Genomic DNA, 19,601 nt, shown 5'->3' on the forward strand with positions numbered 1-19,601 from the left:
AGAAGATGCTGCCGTTGGCCCGGCGATCTGTGTGTACTTATATGTTCTTGCAGGGGGGGGGGGGGGGGAGGGGGGAGGATTTTAGCTCCTGGGCCTCGGCTTTCAGTAGCTATAGTTGCTTACTGCAATGGATTCCAACCCTAAATCTATCCGAGACCTGAACTATCACCAAAAACTCTCAGTATATACTCCAAGAAGTGAGGTACACCTCATATCTTTCTCTCCCTCAGGTCAAGTCAGGTCAATTTACGCTGAGATCTGCTACGTACCTTCTTTTCAATTATTTTTTTATCCAATTTGAATTCATTATTACCTGTTTTAGCTTAAGCTGTTTTAATAACGTTTTAATTATCTCCTTGTTAAAACCTTTCATCTGTTAGTATGCCTCAGTTATGTTCAAATATAATTGCTATTTAATTTTTGTATCGTTCCATATAAAAGGAGGTTCTTACTATCCGGAATTAATCATGTCATATTTTCTGTGTATAATCTCCCTCACACGACCATACTGTTATTATCCAGCGTGTATTAACTAACGAACTAGTAATACATCCATATTGTTGTATTTAGTCCAAATAATTTACATTAGTGGCTAGTGGCTAGATTACACTAGTGGCTTTACAAGAATGTAATTACTGTACTATCCAATGTATTCTCACAAACCCAATGTACCTTCTTGTATATATATAAATAAATAAATAAATAAATAAACATTATCTTGTCAGGGGTTTATTGTCCGCCTGAACTAACATCTATCGAGGTCACCGGATTGTATCAAAATTATATCAAGATTGTATCAAATATACCACAGTATTTTTGGTTTCATTGTTAAACCATTGTTTCATTGTGTTCATTTTACCAAATGAATACATTCGTATCTATCATTATATATCCGCTTTTAAAAAGAAAACGAGATTCGTTGATTGGTCTTGAGAAAGACTTGAGTCACTCCATCACACAGACCTCTGAGAGGCATCTCAGAGGTCTGCACATCACAGAGGAGGCATCACAGAGGAGGAGGTATATGCAGAGGAAACACCTTTGATACCTTATGAGGACATGCTCAAGAAAAAGAGAATTATGTGGGTGAAAATTTCACTCTCAGAGTTTCACTAAACTCTGAGAGTTTATACATGAAGTGCCTTATTTATATGCAATTATATTAGCTTACCTAAACTGAGTCAATAAACAAAATACACACTTGAAATATTTTTATTAAACACTATGGGAATATTTTATTTAACGCGACAGAACGCAGAGAAATTAAGTTTAAAGCGGTCTCTCCTTTAAAAGCGTTTTCTACAACTTATTATGTTTATTTTATAGAAAACAAACCAAATATTTGATGGTAAACTTGCATATAATGTATATGCAGTATAACAAAAACAAATATTTTATTTATTTATTTATTTATTTATATATTTATTTATATATACAAGAGTTATTACATTCTTGTACAGCCACTAGTATACGTAGCGTTTAGGACAAGTCCTTAATCCTATGTTCCCCGGAATACGACCCGCCAAATCGTTTAACATTTTTACGTACCCATTTTACTGTTGGGTTAAACAGAGGCTACAGTTAAGGATTTACGCCCAGTAAATCCTCCCGGCCAGGATATGAAATACCAGATTTACTTGAGGGTCATTAAACCTAGTGGTCTGGACGAGGACAGGAAGCCGACAGCTTGTCGAAGGTCCTCCCATTTATTTGCCTTGATGGCCTTTTCTAGGTATATTTTAAAACCCAGCACAGATTTATCATTTACGGATACGGCGGGTAGGCGGTTCCACGGGTTAATAACCCTGTGGGTGAAAAAACATCTCCTGTTCTCAGTCCTACATTGTGGCTTGTTGAGTTTGAAACCGTTGCTCCTTGTTTGTGTTACATCTGACTTCCTGAAGAAAACATCCGGATCAACATCCTCTGACTTGTTCAATATTTTAAAAGTTTCAGTGAGATCCGCCCTGTCATGTCTGGTTTGTAGTGGTGTTAGCCCTGTGGCCCTCAACCCTTCCTGACGCGGGAGATGACTTAGCTCTGGGATGACTTTTGTTGCCCGGTGTTGCACCTTCTCCAGAGGAACTATGTCCGTCTGGAGATGAGGTCTCCATGCCTGGATACAGTAATCCAAATGGGGGCGCACCAGAGATTTATTTAGTTAAACCATTACCTTCTTTTCCTTATAATCAAAAGTACGCTTGATTATCCCAAGAATTTGGTTAGCTTTATAACCAATGAATTATCAGTGAATTACTTATTCATTGTGTCTGGGGGACAGGAAGCCAGAGTGTATTCATATACGTTAGGCTTTTATCGAGGTGCCCCCCCCTCCCCTCTCCCCAGGGTTGAATTACTGACCCCGCCCAGGATGCAACCCTACAACAAACTGACTCCTGAGTACCTACTTACTGTTAGGTGAACAGAGGCATTAGGTGAGATGAAATGTGCCCAACCATTTCTGTCCCGTCCGGGATTCGAACCGGGGATTGTGCGAATTATAAGCAATATGAAGTCACAAACTTGCGTGTGTGATTTCCCAATGTAGACAGGAAGTCCACTAATCAGGGTTACCTGCTTGATGGGGTTCTGAGAGTTCTCCTACTGACTTGCGAGAGCTTGGTCCACCAGGCTGTTGCTTGCTTGGAGCGGCCCGCAAGCCCACATACCCACCACAGCCCGGTTCGACCGGCACTTCTTGAAGAAAAGTATCTAGTTTCCTCTTGAAGATGTCCACGGATGTTCTGGCAATATTTCTAATACTCGCTGGGAGGATGTTGAACAACCGCGGACCTCTGATGTTTATTCAGTGTTCTCTGATTGTGCCTATGGCACCTTACCTCTTCACTGGTTCTATTCTGCATTTTCTTCCATATTCACTTCAGTACGTTGTTATTTTACTGTGTAGATTAGGGACCTGGCCCTCCAGTATTTTCCATGTGTATATTATTTGGTATCTCTCTCGTCTTCTTTCAAGTGAGTACATTTGGAGGGCTTTGAGACGATCCCAATAATTTTGGTGTTTTATCGCGTCTATGTTCGAACCGTATATGTTCTCTATATTCCCGTCTATTTCAGCAATCTCACCTGCTCTGAAAAGGTCAGTGAGTACTGAGCAGTACTCAAGTGTATTGGCACTTTGCATTTCTTTATAAATATTGAATTCCACGAGTCTGGGCCCGGGGCTGAGTGCCTGGGCATGTCCATGAAGGACAAAACAAATTGTCTTATTTAGGATGGAGAAATGTGTTAAGGTCTTGTTTCATGTTAATTAGGCATTTCTTTGTTTCCTCTTAAATTGGTTAAATACAGTATTTGATTGTATTTGAGAAGGAGGGTAGTATTAGGAGAAAGTGCCAAGCCATTACGACTATATAGCACTGGGAAGGGGTCTGGATAAGGATTTTTGGATGGGATGGGGTGGGAGGTGGGAGGGGGGGAAGGAATGGGTGCCCAACCACTTGGACGGTCGGGGATTGAACGCCGACCTGCATGAAGCGAGACCGTCGCTCTACCGTTCATACGCTCTATTACAGCCTTCTGTAGAAAGCGCGGATCCACTCCGGGCTCACCATAGCCCGTGCTACTTGCAACATTCGTTCAGAGTAGCTGAATCTAAAACAACATCGGAGGCGCTTTAGAAAAAGATTAGTACTGCATTTCAGAACTTTATAAATACAGAGTACACTTGAGTGTGTGTGTAGTGCCTTTATATTTAAGAAGCGCAAATATTTGAGTAAGGATTACGAATGCTGTCTAAGACTGGAGTTTGCCAGGTTTGTCTGTTAATTAAGTAATTATATAGATCGTCCACACACACGATAAGAGTCCACCATCATTCTTGGTAACTACAGGGCAAGCCACGAAGATATTGGTGATTCTCACTTCAGTAACAGGCGCAGTAATTAATTGTCGTCGCCTACAATTAGTCAAGATGATGTGCAGATTGTGGGCGACCTTGAAGCCACACGAACTGCCAGTAGCAGGAAGTTTTCTTGACCCTCAGTCTTTGTGTCTTTAATTGTAAAAAGGGATATATATTATATTCTCTCTCTGTCTCTATCTCTTACTATCTATTTCTTTATTTTCTTATCTCTTTCTCTCCCTTTCTTTAATTATCTTTCTCTCTCTCTACCTTTCCCCCCCCCGTCCCATCCCCAATCCTTATCCTGATCCCTAACAAATGCTATATAGTCGTAATGGCTTGACGCTTTGGGGAGCCGGTCGGCCGAGCGGACAACACTCTGTACTTGTGATCCTGTGGTCCTGGGTTCGATCCCAGGCGCCGGCGAGAAACAATGGGCAGAGCTTCTTTCACCCTGTGCCCCTGTTACCTAGCAGTAAAATAGGTACCTGGGTGTTAGTTAGCTGTCACGGGCTGCTTCCTGGAGATGGAGGCCTGGTCGAGGACCGGGCCGCGGGGACACTAAAAGCCCCGAAATCATCTCAAGATAACCTCAAGATAACGCTTTCTCCTCATAGTCCCTTCTCTCTTCTCTCACCCTTTTCCTAACCCATTCTGTTGGTCAATGTTATATATCTTCCTCTACCTACATTCCCTCCCGTCCCCTGTCATGGTTAGCTTTATCACAGCCGGGGACAGGAAGCCTGATAGCTTTATCCCAGGTTCCCCACGAGGCCAACTACTGCCCTTCTACAGGATGCAGCTCACAACAGTTGCGTAACTCCAAGATACCTGTTTTATTGTCGAGTTAACAAGGGACCTGGTGTAAGGAATCGTGCCCAAAATATCTGCTTCCTGCGCGGGAATCGAACCCGGGTCCTTTCTCTTGGGAGTCACCTGCTGTGACCTTACCCCTCAGCCACCACGATTTCCAGGAAGAAAAATATTTAAATCTCTTCGCGTTTATTTTTTGTATTATCCTGGTAATAATCCTGGTCTCTGATCTTGGCAGCCAGTGTATCCTTAGCCACACCTATTATAAATTGATCCCTCTCATTGGCTCGTGGGTTTGTGACGTCATGTATTTTGGCCTGTATGATTGGCGAACGGGTGTGTTACGTCACATAACTCCACCCACTTATCCTCTGGCAGTGGCCAATGAACGCACGGATGAGTGATGCTGCGATCTGGCTCCTCCAGTCGCATCATCCTCTCGATGCTCTCGCTTGAGGTAATAATTTCTTGTACTCAGCCATATCGTTTACAATTTCTAGATGAAAAACATGTAAATTGGGAGTTGAAGAAAGATTTTACGATGAGATATTCACCTCCAATTGGCGTTAGAGATACTAAATGATTGATATGAAGACAGGCTGATATTAGATTCGATGCTCGTCTGTTTGTTTACGTTTTACGAGTAAATGTAATTCACTACTTACGAACACACTCATGCTTGACACACTTACGAACACACTCACGCTTGACACACTTACGAACACACTCACGCTTGACACACTGTGACAGCACTCCTCCATCTTCCCACGACACATCACTTACTTCAGTAGACAAACATTCACACATAAGTGTGTCATGAGTGTGTCGTGAGTGTGTCATCAGCCTTTCCTTCCCCTACCCCCACCTTGCAACCACGAAAATCTGCACCAACGCCAAACATTCCACCCACTGCACACTGACAACCCACAACAATTACTCACTGCACGCACTCAAAATACACTCACTACACGCACTCACAGCACCAATATCACAGCTGGTAACGAAAGAAAAAATGCAATTCGCGGATGCCCAGTACACACACAGCCACCACAGACCAGTACGCGGGTGCCCAGGACACACACAGCCACCACAGACCAGTACGTGGGTGCCCAGGACACACACAGCCACCACAGACCAGTACGCGGGTGTCCAGTACAAACACAGCCACCACAGACCAGTACGTGGGTGTCCAGTACACACACAGCCACCACAGACCAGTACGTGGGTGTCCAGGACACACACAGCCACCACAGACCAGTACGCGGGTGCCCAGGACACACACAACCACCACAGACCAGTACGCGGGTGCCCAGGACACACACAGCCACCACAGACCAGTACGTGGGTGTCCAGTACAAACACAGCCACCACAGACCAGTACGTGGGTGTCCAGTACACACACAGCCACCACAGACCAGTACGTGGGTGTCCAGTACAAACACAGCCACCACAGACCAGTACGTGGGTGTCCAGTACACACACAGCCACCACAGACCAGTACGTGGGTGCCCAGGACACACACAGCCACCACAGACCAGTACGCGGGTGCCCAGGACACACACAGCCACCACAGACCAGTACGTGGGTGTCCAGTACACACACAGCCACCACAGACCAGTACGTGGGTGTCCAGTACACACACAGCCACCACAGACCAGTACGCGGGTGCCCAGTACACACACAGCCACCACAGACCAGTACGTGGGTGTCCAGTACACACACAGCCACCACAGACCAGTACGTGGGTGCCCAGTACACACACAGCCACCACAGACCAGTACGTGGGTGTCCAGTACACACACAGCCACCACAGACCAGTACGTGGGTGTCCAGTACACACACAGCCACCACAGACCAGTACGTGGGTGTCCAGTACACACACAGCCACCACAGACCAGTACGTGGGTGTCCAGTACACACACAGCTACCACAGACCAGTACGTGGGTGTCCAGTACACACACAGCCACCACAGACCAGTACGTGGGTGTCCAGTACACACACAGCCACCACAGACCAGTACGTGGGTGTCCAGTACACACACAGCCACCACAGACCAGTACGTGGGTGTCCAGTACACACACAGCCACCACAGACCAGTACGCGGGTGTCCAGTACACACACAGCCACCACAGACCAGTACGCGGGTGCCCAGTACACACACAGCCACCACAGACCAGTACGCAGGTGCCCAGTACACACACAGCCACCACAGACCAGTACGTGGGTGTCCAGTACACACACAGCCACCACAGACCAGTACGCGGGTGTCCAGTACACACACAGCCACCACAGACCAGTACGCGGGTGTCCAGTACACACACAGCCACCACAGACCAGTACGTGGGTGCCCAGGACACACACAGCCACCACAGACCAGTACGACATAGAGACGTTCAAGCTGTCGGAAAACCCGACACCATTTAATAATATTACAGGCAATATGCAGATAATATTGCTGCTGTTGTATACACAAGTTAACCCATAGAAAATGTAGCTTGTAGTGGAATTTTTCGTCAATAGAAAACGGGATATCATTGCCACATAGTACTATAAATTCACCAGCTATTCTGTTGGGAATTATTCTTAAATATATTAGTCATTGGACTTTTAATATCATAAAAACATCTCATTTTGAATTAACTTAATTATCAGTATAAAAAAAGTAAATGTGACGTTTCTATTACTTATTGACATTGGACAAGGAGAGCCAAGGTGTCAGTGATGGTGAGAGGTCAGTCATTGTTTGTTAAGACCAGAGGCGCTGGGGAGGAAATTCAGCTCCTATAATTTGTCTTGGACGAAGTGTTACGGAGATCAAAGTGTTCTACCATCATCAACACGCTGTCAACATAAACAAGGGAAGTGTCCTACCGAAACCCGTTTATCTAATAATTTCTGGCCAGTTAATGTTAGGTAGATAAGGGCGAACCGGTTAGGATGCGAACGAGCCTCTTAATAAAGGTAATTAAACCTTGGTCCTTATTATTTAATATACAGTGTTTTCTCTGATATAGCTGTCACATATTAGGATTCCGGCTTTACAGCTAGTACCCTTTGACAGGAACAAGAAGAGGAAGCAAGAATTAATCTTGGTATATCAGTTACTATGGGTGATGGAAGCTAGCCTCACACGAGGATAATTTAGTGTCTACATCCCAGTTATATCTGGTGGACTAAGCCTGCTGTACAATAAGATAAGGCACCTCCAATTGATTTACTAATATATGTAGTTAATACTGTATTTTGATTGGCTGCATATATATAAATTTAATGTAACCCCCCCTAATGTGTAAGGATCGATTTGTGAGATTATTGCAGAAATACAGTCCACTTAACATCATACAAATTGCTATCGAGATATATAAATTAATGTATATATAAATTCTATATAAATTCATATAAATTAAATAAATATAAATCTTACAGGTCGGTTCCCACACAAGCAGATGACAGGCGAGAGTAAAAAAAAATGTCTTTGTTTTAATGATGTGTAAGACCAAGATTAGGTCTCGAGTCATCAGTCATGCAGGAGGTGAGGCAACTCCATTATTCACTGCATTGCAGAGCGTTGCCTGAATGCATTGACCAGAGACAAAGCAGGAAGGTAAGTGTCTAATCTTGATCAACTCTGTTCAACGCACTCGGACAACTTTGTGTACGGGTTTGTTTTCCTAATTGTGAAATATAAAAAATATATATAATTATTACCCATTAATTCAACCCATTTGTATGTTAATTTTGCATTATTTGCCCCTGTTACCTAGCAGCAAAATAGGTACCTGGGTGTTAGTCAGCTGTCAGGGGCTGCTTCCTGGGGGTGGAGGCCTGGTCGAGGACCGGGCCGCGGGGACACTAAAAAAAGCCCCAAAATCATCTCAAGATAACCTCTCAAGAAGAAGATGGGGAAAATGCTTGAAATAAGGACTTTTATCGTTAAATAATCCACGTTTTCATCTGCTAACATATGCTTACCTAGGCCCATATATATATTCCTAGATATTTATATACCTATTTTTATACATATATCGGCTGAAGAAAAGCAGTTAGTGTACACTTGCTAGAGCTAACAGTTAGATTACATTCAGTTGCACTTCCTCACATAAACACCTGTTTTATAGCCGTTCTGATGGAGGATCATTGACAAGAATTTGCATGCACATGAATTTGCATGAATTTGCAAGGACACATTTGCATATGATGCAACACGATAAGCAACTCTGCCCGCCTGAATCATTTCAATTAGTAGGCTCAGACGTACCGTAAGACGACTGGAGTCAGACTTTCTCCCTAATTACAATCGGTTATTGAACTCTAAGATCAGGTGCTTGGAAGCTTATTAACGGTGATATAGGACGCATTATGCTTTCTTTTGTGGGATTAACGGTGCCGGCAGGATAGACGACCAGTCAATAATCCTGGGCCAAAACATGTAACCCTGGGACACAAGTAATCCTGGGCCACAACATGTAATCCTTGGCCACAACATGTAATCCTGGGACACAACATGTAATCCTGGCACACAACATGTAATCCTGGGACACAAGTAATCATGGGGCCACAGCAAATGATCCAAGGCCACAAGTAATCCTGAGGCCACAGCAAATGATCCAAGGCCACAAGTAATCCTGAGGCCACAGCAAATAATCCAAGGCCACAACATATAATCCTGGGGCCAAAACAAGTAATCCTGGGGCCACAACAAGCAATCCTGGGCCACAACAAGTAATCCTAGGCCACAACAAATAATCCTGGGCCACAACAAGTAATCCTGGGCCACAACAAATAATCCTGGGCTACAACAAGTAATCCTGGGCCACAACAAATAATCCTGGGCCACAACAAGTAATCCTGGGGCCACAACAAGTAATCCTGGGACCACAACAAGTAATCCTGGGCCACAACAAGTAATCCTAGGCCACAGCATGTAATCCTAGGCCACAGCATGTAATCCTGGGCCACAACAAATAATCCTGGGCCACAGCAAATAATCCAAGGCCACAACAAGTAATCCTGGGCCACAACAAATAATCCTGGGCCACAACAAGTAATCCTGGGGCCACAACAAGTAATCCTGGGACCACAAGTAATCCTGGGGCCACAACAAGTAATCCTGGGACCACAAGTAATCCTGGGGCCACAACAAATAATCCTGGGCCACAACAAGTAATCCTGGGGCCACAGAAAATAATCCAAGGTCACAACAAGTAATCCTGGGTCCACAACAAGTAATCCTGGGCCACAACAAGTAATCCTGGGCCACAACAAGTAATCCTGGGCCACAACAAGTAATCCTGGGGCCACAACAAGTAATCCTGGGCCACAACAAGTAATCCTGGGCCACAACAAGTAATCCTGGGCCACAATAAGTAATCCTAGGCCACAATAAGAAGTCAACAGGTGTCGCCGTTGGTGTTCTTGAAGACGTACAGATCAAAGGCATCAGGGAAGACAATCTATAATTGACAGCAATGACTGTCAAACGGAAATACTGAATAGCATGCAGTGCTTCGTTCTAGGATTAACGAAAACGAAAAAAATCACAATATATATATATATATATATATATATATATATATATATATATATATATATATATATATATATATATATATATATATATATATAAGAGTATAAGAGGCCTTGATGAGACCATCTCAGCCCCGACGGCCCCAGTAAAGCTGGAGAACCAGGAAGATATGTGTCAGAAGGAAGATGATTCAAGACTACACAAGTCTTCCAAGGCTGCAAAAATCCTCCAAGACTGCAAAAAAGTTTTTCTAGTAATATACTAAAATAATTGATGACCGAGTGGTGATCTGAAATGGCGAAGAATCTACGAGTGAAATCTTAAGGGCAGATCAGGAGCTGAGGCAAGTGAACAGCGCTAAGTCAGAAATTACTGTGTAGCACTTGGAAGGGATTTGAGGACAAGGAGCTGGAATATGAGGACAAGGAGCTGGAATATGATGGGACAAGGAGCTGGAATATGATGGGACAAGGAGCTGGAATATGATGGGACAAGGAGCTGGAGTATGAGGACAAGGAGCTGGAGTATGAGAACAAGGAGCTGAGATTTGAGGACAAGGAGCTGGAATATGATGGGACAAGGAGCTGGAGTATGAGGACAAGGAGCTGGAGTATGAGAACAAGGAGCTGAGATATGAGGACAAGGAGCTGGAATATGAGAACAAGGAGCTGGAGTATGAGAACAAGGAGCTGAGATATGAGGACAAGGAGCTGGAATATGAGGACAAGGAGCTGGAGTATGAGAACAAGGAGCTGAGATATGAGGACAAGGAGCTGGAATATGAGGACAAGGAGCTGAAATATGAGGACAAGGAGCTGAGATATGAGGACAAGGAGCTGGAATATGAGGACAAGGAGCTGGAATATGAGGACAAGGAGCAGAAATATGAGGACAAGGAGCTGAAATATGAGGACAAGGAGCTGGAATATGAGGACAAGGAGCTGAGATATGAGGACAAGGAGCTGGAATATGAGGACAAGGAGCTGGAATATGAGGACAAGGAGCTGAAATATGAGGACAAGGAGCTGAAATATGAGGACAAGGAGCTGAAATATGAGGACAAGGAGCTGAAATATGAGGACAAGGAGCTGAAATATGAGGACAAGGAGCTAAGATATGAGGACAAGGAGCTGGAATATGAGGACAAGGAGCTGGAATATGAGGACAAGGAGCTGGAATATGAGGACAAGGAGCTGGAATATGAGTGAGAGACATTGTTGAATGGCAGAAATGTATCTATCAGACAGACGACCCATCCATGACAAAGTAAATATATTTATCAGACAGAAAAGCATCTATAACACCGGAGATACATTTATCAAAGAAAAATCTAGAGGTAAGTTCGCTGGCAAACTATCTTTTCCGAGAAGTGGATACGGCCAAGACGGCCACCCACCACTGCATAAAACATGGAGAAGTTTTGAACATGTAGAACATGAAGAACATGAAGAACATGTAGAAGAAGGGGCGTGACACTTAGTGTCACGCCCCCAGAATACAGCAGGACACGGGTCTTGAGTGACAGATCATAAGTCTCCAGGAAGACCTTAATACAGTGGTTGTTCTGTAGCAGATGGTCTGTGGACTGAAATAATTAAAATACAGCGTCCTGTTCTAATTTTCAAAAGACACTTGCCTTCTCCTTTATATGCCGAATGTATTTAACTCTTTTTAAACGTGTTTCGTATGATTTAATTCTTAATCTCGAAGCTGAGGGATTTAGTTAAGGGCCCAGGACGCCGGCATTTACTTCATTGGTTCCTTTTAAAGCTCTAAGTCAGTCCTCTCATTCACATCAAGTCATATCAAGTTAGTTATTTACAAGTGAGATGGTTCGCTTACAAGTCAGACCTTTCCTCCAGTAGCTATCACAAAGTCGTCCACCATCCCCACCTAACCCTCAAAGGTCCTCATAGACCTGGTTTCTTACTGCGCCCTTAAGTTCGTCAAAGGTCTTACCTTCCACCATCATCAGGTACCAAAAGTCTTACCTTCCACCCCGTCATCGGACGGCAAAGTTCATTCACGACACATTCCCCTTTTCAGAGCAAGGATCATGCCTCCCATTACTCTCATCAGGCACCAGAAGTCATGCTACCCATCCCCCCTCTCATCAAATGCCAAAGGTCATTCCTCCTAAGAATGGGGTCCAACACTTTTCAGGGCTTGCGACTTAACTAGACGAGATCAGAACGCCGCGCCTCCAAGACACCCATTATGGGCAGAAGACCTTAAGGGGTGGGCAGGACCTCTCTAGCGTTCGCATCAAGGGTTATTTTGATGCTTGGGCCCCTTGGCGACGCTGCCTCCTATGAGTCAATACTCTGCTTTTACGCGTTGTATATACATATATATATATATATATATATATATATATATATATATATATATATATATATATATATATATATATATATATTAATTGCCTTAATATTGCTATCCTCTGAAAATTCCCTTCCCTTCAATATTACATAATATTACGCTGTGATTTCATTTTGTGTCATTTGAGTTTATTTTATATTAAACAAATTCCGTTGTGTGTATTGATTCTCCGTGCCACGAGTTATACCTGAAGACGGATTGGATAGTTCCAGATATCTTGTTTTATTTATGGGGTGACCTCAAGCACTCAGAACGAGCAATGCGGATATGATTGGTTATATCAAGACGTCCGAGGAAGCAGCTGCTGATGGCGTTACAACTATATTTGGCGTCTACAGCTTTATAATCGTCCAGTAGTCGGCTACTGGATGTAGTTGAATATAATACAGCAGAGATGGATGGACTGCAACATTTCTGGACATCCAAACGCATCTGACACAGTTCTATATCAAAGATTACAACGTAAACTTGAGACGCAGAGTCCCCAGGCCTCCCCAGGAGGCCTGGTTCACAACCGGGCCGCGGGGACGCTAAGCCCCGGAAGCACTTCAAGGTATGGTGCGTTGGAGGAAGCCAGCTAGAGCTATAGAGTCGTACAGATTGAAGGAAGCAATTCCCTCATGTATGAGCAGTGATGATGAGACTCAAAAGGTAATCGAGCCTAACTTCATTCACAGGTTTGAGAGAATTTATGATAAACACTAAGACAGTGAAGGCACTCATTGCAGGTAGTGACTGCCAAAGTCACTGTTTGTCTTTGCAGAACAAGCGGGGTCCAAGAGCTAAGGATCAACCCCATTCCAGCACAACTAAGCACACACACTTACGTAAGAAACTTGCTAATTCGTTCAGTTATACCGAATAACAAGCAGCACATTCAAACATCAAAGAAAACGTTAAACACAAAATAAAACAGCGAACGAGTAAAATATAAAGTTAGCAATGAACAATATTCAAGCCTTTTGTTCAATCATATATTGTTTTACCTCGTTTGTTACTGAACTCAAATTGATAACACAGATAAGAGCTGTAACTGAGAGGTTCTCAGCGATAGCAAGGATGCTGTCATCTCCACGCTGTCATCTCCCTTCAAGGATGCTGTCATATCCCCGCTGACGGCCTTGTATGACGACCTCTGAGTGATAACGGACACTGATATCCCTGTTATCAGTCGAGAACCACAACATCTCTAATACCAGTCTCAACTGACAATAAATACCAGCTATGACAAGCGACACTGCATAACCCGTTTTCTCTTAAAATCCTTGACAGGCCCCCAAAAGAATATGGGTAACTGTGCTCTTCGACTCCCTTCCTCCCACACAAGTACGTAAACAGACCATCCCTGACTGTAATATACCGCCATTTTGCTCAACGTATCTAATACTCTAATGACGGAATGATTTAATCAGTCATAAACAGATAAAGGTGTCTTCTCAGACACAGATATATATTACAAGAATGGGGTAACCGGCGGTCCTCGGGTCTCTGTCCTTTTCTCTCTTCCATTTTCTCCTCCCACCCATTCATTCTCTCTCCCTCCCATTGATCTTCCCTTCCATTCTCTGCCCTATCTTCTATCTCCTTCTCTTTATTCCTCCCGTTGTCTCTCCGAGTGGGCAAGACATGCTCGAGTAATGCTGAATCAACATTATCAATGTTGAATCAACATTATCAATGTTGAATCAACATTATCAATGTTGAATCAACATTATCAATGTTGAATCAACATTATCAATGTTGAATCAACATTATCAATGTTGAATCAACATTATCAATGTTGAATCAACATTATCAATGTTGAATCAACATTATCAATGTTGAATCAACTATACAGACGTTGCATCAACGTTATCGATGTTGATGGAACGTCGATAACAGTCGATAATTCGATTAGAAAACAATCTATGCACAATCAACCCCACATTTTAGCCGTGATTAGTCGTTGGTTATCCCAATAGGATCCAATCCTACTTAAAGAGGAGCATGGGGGTCGACCCCCCCCCCCACCCACTCTGTGTCACTTACCATACAAGTGAACAGCCACAGACATTCTCTGTAACAGACATAGATTGCATGTTGTGGGATAATAGATAGCGCTTGGTAAGGTTAGGCGAGGCGTTTTTATTTCGTTCATTTACAGTGTTTACAAAACAGGCTGAACGTGAGCAAATTAATGCTCTATGATATATAAAGAAATGGTTATCCAGGAGAGCGAGGGGGGCTGAAGTTGGGAAAGGAAGATATTATGAAGAGAAGATCATTTTAATTAAAGATAACGACAGTTGTTGGCTATTTGGTCGTAATTAAGTCCCCTGGGTGGTGAGGGGGGGGGGGGTCATACTGGATCCCTGTGTGGTGGGAGTTCGTGTACGTGCACTATGGGACGTGTTGATATAGCAAGCATGTCCTTACTCCCACGTACCTGTACGTGGGAGTACTGTATTTGGATTAACTGGTGATATGCAGCTTTGCGTGAGGTTGTTCTATCGATGTGCTAGTGATTTGTGTAAGGCACACATAGGGATCAGTGAAGCTAGTTACCTTTAGAGTTTAGATAACTATATCAGAAAACTACCGTCTTAGAGATACTGTAAGTGTTGCTGAGCCTGCAGAGTGTGTTGCTGAGGAATGCCAAAACACAATTGTTTTGATATGCTGCTGCTTTGAGCATTACTTTCTCGCTATACGTTTAATATGCATACTAATATACTCTATTAGTTTCTCGCTATACCAGCGCTAAATGCATTTGGTATATTAGTCCTCTAATGGAATCTTTCCGCTTTAGACAAGTTCCTTATAGTGAATGTCAAATGTCCAGCAGAAATCTTTGAGCTGGACACTGATTCTTGCATTACTTGGTCTTAGATACTAAGGGAGACTGGCATGGTTGCCTCTGTGGTAAGTGGGAGGACGAGGGCTTAGTTCAGGTGAAGTTCTGGGTTTATGTGGACTTTTTTGTGCAAATGGCTTCTTTTCAGTGGTATGTGTGGCAAGTGAATGCGAAGGTTAATGTCATCAGTGTGAGGTTTAGCACCGGGTTGGTGCCGAGAGTGGAATGGGAGTTGGATTAAGGGAGCCTGAGAAAACCTTGACTGGCGTTGTGTTTACGCATTTCTTGCACAAGTTAAATGTAATTTTGAGTTTGTTGGGGGTTGACCAGACCACACACTAGAAGTTGAAGGGACGACGACGTTTCGGCCCGTCCTGGACCATTCTCAAGTCGATTGTGACTTGACTTGAGAATGGTCCAGGACGGATCGAAACGTCGTCGTCCCTTCAACTTCTAGTGTGTGGTCTGGTCAACATACTTCAGCCACGTTATTGTGACTCATCGCCTGCTTGTTGGGGGTTTTCTGTATTCGCAAATCTTATTCCAAGTAGATTTTTTAAGTTAAAATTCATCTTAGGCTTTTGATGAGCTTTCTTTGCAACATGTGTGGTTAGTTGGCCGACTCATGACTGGGGCTGGTACACGGATGAGTGGGAAGGTGAAGTACTCAGCCATCAAGCAGATGTTTTTAGTGTGAAATCTGATTCAGCAATGACCATAAAGAAACCTGTGTTGAACCTTGCACACACACACGACATTCAAGAAACTTGCAGCATTAAGCCGCCTTTCACACTTGCAAGAATTCCTTATTCTTGTAAAATGCATGTTGGAAATCTTAAATATATATATATATATATATATATATATATATATATATATATATATATATATATATATATATATATATGAGAGACCTATGGGTCTATATATGAGATATATATGGGGACCTACATTCCCTCCAGTGCGTTATGTGTGGTTTCCTCCGAGGCTATGGGTCCCCCTTCTTCCAGCCAGAGGTGGTACTCCCTTCCCTTTTGTTCTATATGAGAGATGTAGAACCAAAGACAAACTGTTGTCAAAAAATGCGGAAACATCTTACGGTCATCATAACTGTCTCCTTGGTATTCATGACCTCCTTGGTCAAGACGTTCCATCATCCACGTATCCAACATACTCTTATTCTCAGGAGATTGGCTCATCACTCAGCCTGTCAACTGCAAGCGACAGGTCATGGTGCTGTGGTTCGCTCATTAAATAAGCAACTCAAGTGAATACATTTAGAATGCATTTAGCATAGTGTCACTATGCTCATAATGGGACCACACTAACACAACACCTTCCTGCTCATAATGGGACCACACTCACACAACACCTTCCTGCTCACAATGGGACCACACTCACATTACAATAACCCCCAAACATTAGTAACTTGGCATCATCTATCCTTTATAATTGTTTGCCATTATAAAGGTGATTGCCTCTATTCAATAATTTACTCCATTCAATCTAATTATTTAGATTTTATGATACACTGGAACATTATTTTCAACATTGAAATAATATTGTAATTGTAAACATTGCAATGTATTGTGTTTTTTGCAGTAAACATGTCTGAATATGATGTGTTTATAAGGGTTTAAACTATTAGAACTATATGAATAGGGTTATATGGGAAATAGGAAGATAAGGATATGTTTTATAATATATTGGTTTATAGCTAGTGAAGTTCTTCAATGTATTTTACAATGCAATATTGTATAACTTGCATTTTTGTTGTATTGCTCAACTGCATTTTTCTGTTGTGATGTCACCGGCCTGAAACAAAGAGGGGGATGACGTCATTGGACAGGTGACGTCATGACCCGGGTCGGCTGACGTTAAAGGGAAGGAAGGGAAGGGGTCACAGGGGTGAAGGGAAGGGTGAAGGGAAGGGTGGGAGGCGTGCAGAGGGGTCAGTGTTGTGGTATGTACAGTGTTGATGTGTCTGTCTGTCTGTCTGTCGTTCCTGCTACGAGACAGGTTTTTATGGGTCGTCCATCAGCATTTTCTCTTCTTCCTGCCTCCTCTACTGCATCATCAATCATCTCCACTCACCTGTAGCCCCTCGCTGTTTATGTCTCCTTGTTTATGTCTCCTTGTTTATGTCTCCTTGTTTATGTCTCCTTGTTTATGTCCAGCCCGGCCTCCAAACAAAGACCCCAAAAGTGGTTCCATGCACCCGCCAAAACCCCCGTGTTTGTGAATGAAAAACGGTTTACACACGACTCACAACTGATGACGTTCGAACACTTCCGGAACAAGTGCTTCACTGACGAATTTTGTTCGAACCACAACGCTGTAAATGCTTCACCCAGGTATAACAAATTCAAATAATCGCCAACACAACCTAAACACCTAACCTAACCTAACTTATGCCTATATATGCACAATATGCTAATATATTATAATATTAATTTATATTTGAGAAAATTCCCGTTTTGAATGAACAGCATGTAAACATTTATGAATGCGTCTGTGGGGGTCGACCGCTGGATGGAATGGACTCGAGTTGAGGACGGGTTGTTCGGTCTCCTTGGCACGTGTATGTACACTGGCGGACATACACAGATTCAAACATGCTCTCTCTCTCTCTCTCTCTCTCATGTAATCATCAATTTATACATATTGTTCAGCATACGTATACACATCCACACCCACGTATGAATGACTTAGGACTTAGGCCATCTGGGTTTCTCAGCAAGATTCACTAAGCCATCACATGATAATTATTTAACGTAATTATATACTATATATATTTATATATTATATACGTACTATATACTATATATTTCCGGGGTTGAAACGGTAAATAATATTTTTCCCTCTCCAAATTAATTACGACAGTGCGCAAGACCAATGAATTATTAAACGAATATATTCGTGTACGCCGCAGCAAAATGTTGTATGTTAGCGATATATTCCCACCCACTTATACATACGTATATATTATGTTCAAATCCACAAGGGCCGTGACGACGGTTCGAACCCTCGTCACGGCCCTTGTGGATTTGCTCATTTGATGCATCACGCTATAGTGATTTCTGTGCGTATATACTAAAGTCTGAATACAAATCTACAGCTTATCAATTACCTTGTACATAGCGGAATCAGGGGTTGTTGTCGGATGTTTCAGCACATGGATCTTCATAACTGTTGGTGGCGGCCTCGCGCATGTTGAAGCCAACGGTATATAATACACACAAGGAAATTTAATAACTAATGTGGGTGACCCTCCCCCCCCCCTTGCCCGCCGTATGAGGGACAGAGGGTGAGTGGTACCGTCTTCATCGCCTCTTCAAGACGTAAACATTGGCCCCGCGTTCGACTCCCGGCGCCAACTACCGCAACCACTGTTAACCGTTATACAACGACCGGTTGCTATAAGCGATATAGTGTACTACAGGAAGTAATGTATATGTCAACCAGAATGTTCAGTAATATGTTGATTGTTCGTGATGTGGGTATATATATTTGAACTGTTTGTATTAAACGATCGTTCGTGTTGTGTGTAAATATATATGAACACGTTGTTCTGAACGGGGGTGAGACTAGCTTGAGCTGCTTCATCCCTTTGTGTGTAATTTACCTCAATAAACTTACTTCAATTTCTATTTAATTTTGTGTATTAGTAAATGTTTTGAGGGGAAAGCATATTTGCTTATAATTAATATTTGTAAATACTGTCGTGGTGTCGTAAATCACCACGCTCAAATGTATGATAAAATTAGCCCGTTCTCTTAAGGTTTCCCAGCGTTAAGAAAACGGTCATTTTAAAATGGTCTCTCCTAACCTATCAGAGGACCCAAAACAGAAAACGGGACAGTACGTCACTTTCGCCAACTGCTTCTATTTTCTAGTAAGACAATTTTGGTCTACAGAGCTTCGCGAGCTTAAGGGTCAAGTTAATAATATATATTGGGATCAATTCCTACAAAGTATAAATGGAACTACAACGTTATCGGAAATAGGGAACAAAATTAAAAACATTACCAAATCTTCAACCCCAGTTCAGCTTCATCATACTCCTGCAGAATATGCTGACATGCTCCTAGCTCAATGGTCTAGTGTTTCACAAATTTCTTCCTTACCCCCAGATATACAGCAACATTTAAATAATACCAACATTAACAGAAACATTAAT

The 19,601-nt window shown here is 42.8% G+C and overlaps 2 protein-coding genes across 2 annotated transcripts in view; both read right to left on the minus strand.

Moving 5' to 3' along the window:
- Positions 1-16,593, minus strand: part of LOC138373331 (uncharacterized) — a 43,130-nt gene extending 26,537 nt beyond the window's left edge. Inside the window, exons 1-3 of the mRNA XM_069339524.1 lie at positions 16,521-16,593; positions 12,827-13,031; positions 1,638-1,805 (exon numbers count right to left, since the gene is read on the minus strand). Of these exons, the coding sequence (XP_069195625.1) occupies positions 1,638-1,805; positions 12,827-13,031; positions 16,521-16,593 (446 nt within the window). The remainder of the gene's footprint in view (positions 1-1,637; positions 1,806-12,826; positions 13,032-16,520) is intronic.
- The window catches only part of LOC123748905 (uncharacterized), a 113,112-nt gene extending 94,410 nt beyond the window's left edge, over positions 1-18,702 (minus strand). The window contains exon 1 of the mRNA XM_069339794.1: positions 18,552-18,702. The gene's annotated coding sequence lies outside the window, so the exon portion shown is untranslated. The remainder of the gene's footprint in view (positions 1-18,551) is intronic.
- Positions 18,703-19,601: the final 899 nt, after the last annotated feature.

The sequence above is a fragment of the Procambarus clarkii genome, chromosome 42 (assembly GCF_040958095.1).
Source record: "Procambarus clarkii isolate CNS0578487 chromosome 42, FALCON_Pclarkii_2.0, whole genome shotgun sequence".
Lineage (NCBI taxonomy): Eukaryota > Metazoa > Arthropoda > Malacostraca > Decapoda > Cambaridae > Procambarus > Procambarus clarkii.